The 11,252-nt window shown below is 40.1% G+C and overlaps 1 protein-coding gene across 1 annotated transcript in view; it reads left to right on the top strand.

Moving 5' to 3' along the window:
* The window catches only part of HIPK1 (homeodomain interacting protein kinase 1), a 47,973-nt gene that overhangs the window by 4,313 nt on the left and 32,408 nt on the right, over positions 1-11,252 (top strand). Inside the window, exon 2 of the mRNA XM_011933127.1 lies at positions 7,464-8,541. Coding sequence (XP_011788517.1) covers positions 7,464-8,541 — 1,078 coding nt within the window. The remainder of the gene's footprint in view (positions 1-7,463; positions 8,542-11,252) is intronic.

The following is an 11,252-nucleotide window of genomic DNA, read 5'->3' as shown; positions in this document are numbered from 1 at the left end:
ATTTTTAGTAGAGATGGGATTTCACCGTGTTAGCCAGGATGGTCTTGATCTCCTGACCTCATGATCCGCCCGCCTCAGCCTCCCAAAGTGTTGGGATTATAGGCGTGAACTACCACACCTGGCCAAACACTTTTCTTTTGTTCTGTTGCCATAGTCATTCCAAATAAATCTAAGTGAACTATTGATTTTGATACAAAGCAACAGCCTCTGCCACATTGAAGAAGTGAGCTTTAAATACAGACTAGAAGGGTAAGTGAAAGTTAGGAAAAGAAAAGTCTAAGGGGGAAAATGAAGTTCAGAGAGGAAACATGTTAAAGGAACTAGGGCCAGAGAAGGCAAGGTGTACTGTGGGAACCCAGAGAGACTTGGTAGTATTGGAAGAGAAAGTGCCTGGGGAAAAGCGCAGATGAAGCAAGGCTATGCAAGTAATCATGGTCCAGATCTTGCAAGGCCTGGTAATCCAAATTAGGAATTTTTTGGTCTTTTTCGTTAAGTTTTTAAGTGGGGGACAGATACCCTTGTTTTTTTTTTTGTTTTGTTTTGTTTTGTTTTGTTTTTTTAGATGTGCATTTTTAAAGCTTCAGTTGAAAGGTGAATAATGAATTGGGAGAGGGGAGCTTAGAAAAGGGGCTTGAGGATAGCATTGTGGCTCACACCTGTAATCCCAGCACTTTTGGATGCTGGGGTAGGTGGACCACTTGAGCCTAGGAGTTTGAGACCAGCCTGAGCAACATGGTGAAACCCCATCTCTACAAAACATACAAAAAAATTAGCGGGGCATAGTGGCATGTGCTGGTAGTCCCAGTTACTCTGGAGGCTGAGGTAGGAGAGTGGATTGAGCCCTGGAGGTCAAGGCTGCAGTGAACGAACCATGATCATGTACTGCACTCCAGTCTGGGTGACAGAATCTCAAATAAAGGGGGGAAGTTGAAAGTACAGTTTGGAGGAAACCAGTTAAGCTGTTCAAGTATGGAATTGTGCAGTAGGGGTGGAGAAAACTTAGGAGAGTAGAGAGAGAGTTAGGTGTTTGTTGGAATTTTCTTCCCAAACTTGTCTCACTTTGGTTTTACAGAAGATGTACTCTTATCATCTCTAAAAATATGTATCAGAGAGTATGTGATCGACAATATGTACACCTGTGTTCATGTCATCTGAGGGTAAGTGCTAGAACAAGAAATCAATATATAGTACAGTTTTTAGGTCATTGGGCTAACCAACTGTTAAATTGTATGAAGGAGGCAAAGATGACATTGAGCAAAAGCAACAGGAATTTATTACTGGTGTGTCAGGAAAAAAGTTACTGAGGGATAAGGACAAATCAATGGAAGATGATTACCTTGGTTGTCATGTCCAACTGTTCCATTCAGGGTTATAATATTTGGATGCTTTTAATAAGATTATCTACCTATAGTGCTTATAGTGTGGAGCACCCAGCAAACGATGTTAAATGGATGTGACCATGCCAGGGAGTGGGAAAGTTGTTAATCTGTTTTTGAAAGCCTTGGATTCTAGCAATTATCTTTTAGCAATAAGTACAAGTACCAATGGCCTTTTGCCCGTCATTGCTAATTTGGTATTAATGCACTGGGCAAATTTTGTCATTATATTGAGATGACTAAGTCCTTGGAAAGTCAGGTTTGAAATGTAAAGACTTCATTCATTGCTGGAGTCAAGAGGTGCAGCATTTGCAGGAAGTCAAAAATAGCTTTTTATGCCAGGTACGGTGGCTCACACCTGTAATCTCAGTATTGCGGGAGGCCAAGGCAGGAGGATTACTTTAGAGCAGGAGTTTGACACCAGCCTGGATAACATAGTAAGACCTCATCTCTGAAAAAAAAAAAAAAAATTAGCCAAATGCGGCATGTGCCTGTAGAAATTAGCTAAGCGTCCTGGTGTGTGCCTGTAGTCCTAGCTACTTGGATGGCTGAAGCAGAGGATTGCTTGAGCCCAGGAGTTCGAGGTTACAGTGAGGTGTGATCACACCACTGCATTTCAGCCTCAATGACAGTGGCGAGAACCTGTCTCAAAAAAAAAAAAAAAAAAAAAAAAAAAAAAAAAAAAAATAGCTTTTTTTTAAAAAAACAAAACTTTTAGGTTCAGGGGTACATGTGCATGTTTGTTACATAAGTAAACTATATGTCACAGGGGTTCGGTGTACAGATTATTTTGTCATCCAGGTAATAAGCATAGTGCCTGACAGGTATTTTTTCTGATCCTCTCCCTTCTCCCACCCTCCACCTAGGCCCCAGTGTCTGTGGTTGACCTCTTTGTGTCCATGTGTTGTTGTTCTTTAGCTCCCACTTATAAGTGAGAACAGGCAGTACTTGGTTTTCTGTTCCTGTGTTTGTTTAGGATAGTGGCCCTCCAGCTTCATCCGTGTTGCCTGTTGCTACAAAGGACATGATCTCGTTCTTTTTTGTGGTTGCCTAGTGTTCCATGGTGTATATGTACCGCATTTTCTTTAGTCTACCATTGATGGGCATTTAGGTTGAATTTCATGTCTTTGCTATTGTGAATAGTGCTGCAGTGAACATGTACTTGTGTCTTTATGGTAGAATGATTTATATTCCTTTGGGTATATACCCAGTGATGGGATTGCAGGATCTAATGGTAATTCTGTTTTAAATTCTTTGAGGAATTGCCACACTGCTTTTCACAATGGGTGAACTAATTTATACTCCCACCAGCAGTACAATTGTTCCCTTTTCTTCACAATCTTGCCAGCATCTGTTATTTTTTGACTTCTTAGTAATATTCATTCTGACTGGTGTGAGATGGTATCTCATTTTAGTTTTGATTTGCATTTCTCTAATGATTAGTGATGTTGAACAGTTTTTCATATGCTTGTTGACTGCAAATGTGTCAAAAATAGCGTTTTAATTTATTGGGTTGCTATTCACATTGGATTAAAAATATCTGTATTTTGCCTCTTAGATTCTGATATACAGTAAGTTTTCCACAGGTGTTAATTCTGTTTTTGTTGTTGTTTGAAAGCTCTCCACCTAGGAAGAGACTTGCCCCCCAACTTGCAAAGGCAGGTTTAATGGAACATAGTATCTTTATCCTCTGTCTACTAATTGCTATTCTAGCTGAATTTCAGAGTAGAATATAAATAAGAGTCTGTTGGTTTTTCTAGGCCAAGATTCTATGATTCTGTATTTTCTTCTCACCTTGTGTTAGTTGAGGTCAGAATGAGTCTCAGCCACATTGTAAGAGCCCTGGTGGTCTGATACTGACTTTTTGTACGTCACACCCTTGCTGTGGGGAAGACCAGTAAAAGAATTCTGAGTTGTCCTTTCCCTTTGGGTGAACTAAATTTGTCCTTATGGATAAAGATTATAATCATTTAATATTAAAACATTCTGAAAAATGTCCTAGAACTTGTGCTTTTTTCAGTGCGCAGTGTGAAGATCTGAAATCATAAGTAATCTTTTATTATGTTTTTTGGGTAAAAAGTTAGCAATAATGTCATCTCTGCTAAATGCAAAATTTTATAGAGTATCTAGTTACGAATACTTGTTTTTTTTTTTTTTTTTTGAGACCGGTCTCGCTCTGTCACCCAGGCTGGAATGCAATGGCGTGATCTCGGCTCACTACAACCTCCGCCTCCCAGGTTCAAGTGATTCTCCTGCCTCAGCCTCCTGAGTAGCTGGGATTACAAGTGCATGCCACCATGCCCAGCTCATTTTTGTATTTTTAGTAGAGATGGCATTTCACCATGTTGGTCAGGTTGGTCTTGAACTCCTGACCTCATGATCTGCCTACCTTAGCCTCCCAAAATGAATACATTTTTAAAAATTTGGTATTTCATGAATTCTTTTCAGTATTATTACTTTTATGACCCCCCTATTCCTAGACAGTTGGTGCAAACTGCAAATTTTCTATTTAGATTCTTTCAGTTATAGAAGTCATGTTTATGTTTTTTGATAGATTGTTAAAATTAGCAGGTTATAGAAGTCATGTTTATGTTTTTTGATAGATTGTTAAAATTAGCAGGTGAACAATATTAACATTGTTAATGGAAAACAAATTTAGAAAATTTGCTTCCTTTTGTTGTTCAACAGGTTGGCTTAATTTTATGATAAGAAATACTTATATTTTAATAGGTGCATTTTGTAAAGGAGCTACTTGGTTTCAGATTTTTATTATGTTTGGTATTTCAGTGAAGTGGATAGAACAAGATGATTTGTAAATTCAGTCTCACAGTTAAATTGTACTGACTTTAGCTTTTAATTTGTACTTTTTTTCCTCTTCAAAGTTTATATAAATTATGGAAACTCTTAAAGTAAATCTCAACTGGGTTTTAGAAATTGAAGGCAGAGGATTTGTTCTTTCCAGCTGACTAGTCAAATGCACATACTGCCTTTTGATTTCTGTAACATCCTTTGTCATGTTTCCTTCCTTTCTTGTTGTTTGTGTTTATTCTCTTGTGATTAGTAACGTTATGCTATATGGATTGGAGTAGAGACTTCCCCCATGACTCAAGGACCACACAGATAAAAGGGAGGGAAGACATTAAAAAAAAAAAAAGCAAGGACTGAGCATTTGAAAATACTGCATTTGAATATGAGTGGTAGGGAGTTGTATTTAATGATAGGAGATTGGTAGGCAGGGATCAAGTAATTCATCCAACAGATATTGAGTATGTATATATTGTCAGTCTGTAGTAGGCTTTGGTGGTATAAGAGAAGAGCAAGACAGATTGTACATGTCCTAGAGCTTATACTGTAGTTGGGAATGTAGCATTAAAGAAATGCTTTCAAGTTAACAGGGTGCTGTGGGAATGCATGGTAGGGGCAGGGGATGATCGTAGGGAGCATTTCTACATGCGGCAGAGGTGACAGAGGGCAGTTTTCGCAGCAGAAAGTCTTAAACATATTTAGAGGGCCTGGAGGTGAGTGGCCTTCCAAGAACTAAAGAAAGAAGGGCAGTGTGGCTAGAATGAGGGTTGAGGGGAGGAAATCAAAGTGGGGAGATGTTGGAAGGCAGCAAGCAGATTTTGGAGTGCATTTTAAGGCAGGTTGAGACAGTTTTTTTTTTTTTTTTTTTTTTGAGACACAATCTAGCTCTGTTGCCCAGGCTAGCATGCAATGGAGTGATCACAACTCACTGTAGCCTCGATGTCCCAGACTCAGAAGATTTTCCTGCTTCAGCCTCCTGAGTAGCTGGGACCACAGGCATGTGCCACTTATACTTGGCTTTTTTTTTTTTTTTTTTTTCAGTAGAGATGGAGTTTCCCCGTGCTGCCCTGGCTGGCCTTGAATTCCTGGGGCTCAAGTGATCCTTCCACCTTGGGCTTCTAAAGTGCCAGGATTACAGGCATGAGCCACTGCGCCTGGCCTAATTTTTCTTTTCTTTTCTTTCTTTCTTTCTTTTTTTTTTAATGCTAATTCTTCCCAGGCTGATCTTGAACTTACGAGCTCAAGTGATCCTCCTGCCTGGGCCTCCCAAAGTGCGGGAATTACAGGCATGAGCGACTATGGCCAGCCAAGTTGAGTATCTTGGACTTTATCTCCAAAGCAATGAGAAACCCTGGGAGAAGGGGAAGCAAGATGGTTAAAAAGAGAGAGCGGTTATCCGATTTGCATTGTTTAAAAGCAAAGATCTATTAAGTGGATTAAAGGAGATTAGTTTGGAAGCTACTGGCAGTTTGAACTAGAATGGTGCCAATAAGGTTAGGGGAAAAGGGCCGATTTGAAATAGGAGGTGGGGGGCAGTGGCTCACACCTGTAATCCCAGCACTTTGGGAGGCTGAGTGGGGTGGATCACCTGAGCTCAGGAGTTTGAGACCACCCAGGCAACATGGTGAAAACCCATCTCTACTAAAAATACAAAAAAATTAACCGGGTATGGTGGCGCACGCCTCTAGTCCCAGCTACTTGGGAGGCTGAGGCAGGAGAATCGCTTGAGCTCCAGAGGCGAAGGTTGCAGTGAGCCGAGATTGTGCCACTGCACTCCAGCCTGGGCTACAGAGTGAGACTCTGTCTCAAAAATAAAAATAAAAAAAATAAATAAAAGAAATATACTTGGGAGATGGAATGGATAAGATAGAGATTAGATGTGGAGCAATAAGGAAGAATGAGTCGGGATAATAGTATTAAATATGTGTTAGACACTATCACTTTACAGGTATTAAGTCATTTAATTCTCAGAACAACCCCATGAGGTAGGTATTGCTATCACCATTGTGTAGCTGAGGAAACAGACATCCCTGATTTTTTTCTTTTTTTTTTGAGAAAGGGTGTCACTCTTTCACCCTGGCTGGAGTGCAGTGGCACGATCACAGCTCACTGCAGCCTCTACCTCTGGGCTCAGGTGATCCTCTCACTTCTGCCTTCTGAGTAGCTAGGACTACAGGCGTGTGCCACCATGCCTGGCTAATTTTTTTTTGTTTGTTTTTTGTTGTTGTTGTGTGTGTGTGTGTTTGTTTTAGAGACGGTTTCACCATGCTGCCCAGGCTGGAGCTCCCTGATTTCTGGCTTGAGGCACTGGATGTGTGATGGCATCTCATAATTAAGATAGAAAACTGAAGGTAGGGTGGAGGCTCATAAGTTTAATTCTGAATGTATTGAATATGAGGTGTTCATAAAATATCCAAGTTGCAGTGTTAAGTAGTCATTTGGATATTGGGTTTGGAGTTCAAAGCGAGAGAATTCTGGGTTAGAGATAGAGATTTTAGTCTTTTGCAGATGACTAATTTTGAGGCGTAATTATTAAAAAGGGGGAAAGTGTAGAGCAAGGAAAGAGGGATTACTATAGAGCCCCAAAGCATATGAGATTGGATGGTTGAAAATGGAGAAGATAAATATGAAATGGCTTGTATGCTATGTCAGATGTTTGGACTTTATTCTGAAAAGATAACTTTCAGTTTAATCTTTGGGCTTATTGAGCTGGAAGTGTCTGTGGGATATTCAGGGACAGAAAGCTGGACTGTTCTTTATCCTTTCCTCATATTTTTCTGCCAACTTTCCTTGGTGCTTCAGAATATACTCCCTAGCTTTCTCATCATCCTGGTTACTTTTCTTTTTTTTTTTCAATTTTAGTATTTTTATACTAGAGACAGGGTCTCACTATGTTGCCTAGGCTGGTCTTGAACTCCTCAGCTCAGGAGATCCTCCTGCCTTGGCCTCCCAAAGTGCTGGAATTAAAGGCTTGAGCCACTGTGCCTGGCCCATACTGGTTACTTTTTTCTCTTAAAATGTGGTAGACAGTTGAATGCATTTTATGTATGACTTGAGCGGAGTGGATAATCTTCACTTTGTCCAGCAGGTTCTGTACACTGTTTCTATGAATATAGGTCAAGATTGAATTAGTTTTTGAGGAGAACATTATTACATCATGTTTCTTTTATCAAGCAAAAGTGTGTGTGTATATGTTTTAAACCTAAGCCTTTTTTTTTTTTTTTTTTTTTAGCCTTGTATCTCTTATCCTTGTGGTCTAATTCCTCCTTTCTCTCAATGTAGGTATGGCATCACAGCTGCAAGTGTTTTCGCCCCCATCAGTGTCGTCGAGTGCCTTCTGCAGTGCGAAGAAACTGAAAATAGAGCCCTCTGGCTGGGATGTTTCAGGACAGAGTAGCAACGACAAATATTATACCCACAGCAAAACCCTCCCAGCCACACAAGGGCAAGCCAACTCCTCTCACCAGGTAGCCAATTTCAGCATCCCTGCTTACGACCAGGGCCTCCTCCTCCCAGCTCCTGCAGTGGAGCATATTGTTGTAACAGCCGCTGATAGCTCGGGCAGTGCTGCTACATCAACCTTCCAAAGCAGCCAGTCCCTGACTCACAGAAGCAACGTTTCTTTGCTTGAGCCCTATCAAAAATGTGGATTGAAACGAAAAAGTGAGGAAGTTGACAGCAACGGTAGTGTGCAGATCATAGAAGAACATCCCCCTCTCATGCTGCAAAACAGGACTGTGGTGGGTGCTGCTGCCACAACCACCACTGTGACCACAAAGAGTAGCAGTTCCAGTGGAGAAGGGGATTACCAGCTGGTCCAGCATGAGATCCTTTGCTCTATGACCAATAGCTATGAAGTCTTGGAGTTCCTAGGCCGGGGGACATTTGGACAGGTGGCTAAGTGCTGGAAGAGGAGCACCAAGGAAATTGTGGCTATTAAAATCTTGAAGAACCACCCCTCCTATGCCAGACAGGGGCAGATTGAAGTGAGCATCCTTTCCCGCCTAAGCAGTGAAAATGCTGATGAATATAATTTTGTCCGTTCATACGAGTGCTTTCAGCATAAGAATCACACCTGCCTTGTTTTTGAGATGTTGGAGCAGAACTTATATGATTTTCTAAAGCAAAACAAATTTAGCCCACTGCCACTCAAGTACATCAGACCAATCTTGCAGCAGGTGGCCACAGCCTTGATGAAGCTCAAGAGTCTTGGTCTGATCCACGCCGACCTTAAGCCTGAAAACATCATGCTGGTTGATCCAGTTCGCCAACCCTACCGAGTGAAGGTCATTGACTTTGGTTCTGCTAGTCATGTTTCCAAAGCTGTGTGCTCAACCTACTTACAGTCACGTTACTACAGGCAAGTGGCAAATGCTGAAAGAGTTCTGTCCTTATATTTAACATATACCCCATAGGCTACATAGAGCAGTGAATTGGTTTATAGATTCTGAGATAGAAATAGGATATGTTTTAGCTCATTCTATGTGTGTGACATTCCTATATATGACATTTTCTTATTTCTGAAATTTTATCTAGCACTGGAAAAATTAACTCAGTCTGATTCTGAAAGTTGTTACTAGTTGAATTATACTAGCACCTGGTTCTTTTCTTTAGTATCATTATACCTCATTTTGCCATTTTATTTATTTAATTTATTTATTTATTTTGAGACGGAGTCACGCTCTGTTGCCCAGGCTGGAGTGCAGTGGCACAATCTCAGCTCACTGCAAGCTCCGCCTCCCGGTTTCACGCCATTCTCCTGCCTCAGCCTCCTTGAGTAGCTGGGACCACAGGCACCTACCACCGTGCCCGGCTAATTTTTTTGTATTTTATTTTTTGTATTTTTAGTAGAGACCATGTTAGCCAGGATGGTCTCGATCTCCTGACCTTGTGATCTCCCTCCCTCCGCCTCCCAAAGATCTGGGATTACAGGTGTGAACCACTGCACCCGGCCTATTTATTTATTTTTTTGAGATGGACTTTCACTCGCCACCCAGGCTGGAGTGCAGTGGTGTGATAACGGCTCACTTAGCCTCCACCTCCTGGGTTCAAGTGATTTCTCCTGCTACTCCTGTGCCGAGTAGCTGGGACTACAGGTGCCTGCTACCACGCCTGGCTAATTTTTTTGTTTTTAATAGAGATGGGGTTTCACCATGTTGACCAGGCTGATTTCGAACTCTTGACCTCGGGTGATCTGCCTGCCTTGGCCTCCCAGTGATTACAGGCGTGAGCTACCATGCCCAGCCATTTTCCCATTTTAAAGAGTCTTGAAATATACAAAGATATTTATTTATTTGTAATGAATCTGAGCATATGCTGCTGTTTTTTTGAAGCTCTTATCTTGGCAGGTAGAATAACTTGGGGCTAACTCCAGGTTTAACGCTAGTAACATTTTATTCTTTTACATTTTCTTCTGTAGTAGCATGAATTGGATTAGATGATTGCTACAGTCTCTTCCTGTCTTAACATTCTCTAAATACTTTGAACTTATTGGGTTATCCTAGAATGGCCTTGACCCAAGTACCTTATACTTTAATGATATATATTTCTAGATTGATACTTTTAATGTAGTTACCATTTTAACATATAATAATTATTGGGACAGTATGTAAATGCTGATATATATACTTTTGTCTATATCATAACCAAGGCTTTTAAAATGTGCTTTTTGTCAGCACCCATTTACTTACTTGCCTAGTTATTAATTTTAAGGAATCTAATATTTAGTTTTAATGGCCATACATTAAATACAAATCATGTAAGCATCTAATCAAGAAGTGAAATAATAAACAAAAATATAGATAACCTATCAAATATGTTTATAAGGAGCTATACATGCCAGATACCTGTAATAAAATTTGAGGAAATAGAAATTCTGAATTAATAATTTTATATTATGTGTGAAAATAATGTGAAGATATTTTAACCCATGCAAGGACTCAGAAAAAATGTCATCTGCATGTTTACTTTTTTAAAAACATTGTGGTAAGATCTTTGTAATAGGAAGTTTACAGTTTTAACCATTTGGTACCACTCAGTGTGTTAAGGATATTCACAGTGTTGTGTAACCATCACCGCTGTCTGTTCAGTATATTCACAGTGTTGTGTAACCATCACTACTATTTCCAAATGTTTTCATCACCCAAAACAGAAATTCTAACCATTAAGCAATAACTCCCTATTCTCCCTTCTTCCTCCCACTGGTAATCTTGATTTGACTTTCTGTCTCTATGAATTTGCCTATTCTGGATACTCCTTGTAAGTGGAATCATACAATATATGTCTTTTTGTGTCTAGTTTATTTCACTTAGCATAATGTTTTTGAGGCTGATCCATGCTGTAACATGTATCAGAACTTCATTCCTTTTATGGCTGTATAATATTCCATTGTTTGTATATACCACATTTTGTTTATCCATTCATCTGTTGGTAGATATTTGGGTTGTTGCTACCTTTAGGCTGTTGTGAATAATGCCACTATGGACATTGGTGTACAAGTATCCTAGTCCCCATTTTCAGTTCTTTTGGGTATATAACTAGGAGTGGAATTGCTGGGTCACATGATAATTCTATGTTTAACTTTTTGCAGAATTACCAAACTATTTTCCACAGAGGCTGCACCGTTTTACATTCCCACCAGCAGTGGATGAACATTCCAGATTTCTCCACATTTTCTCTAACATTTGTTATTTTTTTTTTATTTAAAAAAAATTGTTTATTTTTACAGAGACAGGGGCTCCCTCTATTGCTCATGCTGGAGTGCAGTGGCGCAATCATAGTTCATTGTAGCCTCCACCTCTTGGGCTTGAGCAATCCTCCCCCCTCAGCCTCCCAAGTAGGTAGGACTACAGTCACACTCCACCATACCTGGCTAATTACTATTATTTTACTTTTTGTGGAGATTTGGTTTTGAGGGTCTCATTTTGTTGCCCAACCTAGTCTCAAACTACTGGCCGCAAGCCATCCTTCTGCCTCAGTCTCCCAAAGTTCTGGGATTACAGGCATGAACTACCACTCCTGGCCTTGTTTTGGTTTTTAAATAATAGCCATGCTTTTTTTTTTTTTTTTTTT

Source organism: Colobus angolensis, unplaced genomic scaffold (assembly GCF_000951035.1).
Source record: "Colobus angolensis palliatus isolate OR3802 unplaced genomic scaffold, Cang.pa_1.0 Scaffold124, whole genome shotgun sequence".
NCBI classification, from domain to species: domain Eukaryota; kingdom Metazoa; phylum Chordata; class Mammalia; order Primates; family Cercopithecidae; genus Colobus; species Colobus angolensis.
Note: the sequence above shows the minus strand (reverse complement) of the source record. Positions and strands in the feature narration are given on the sequence as shown.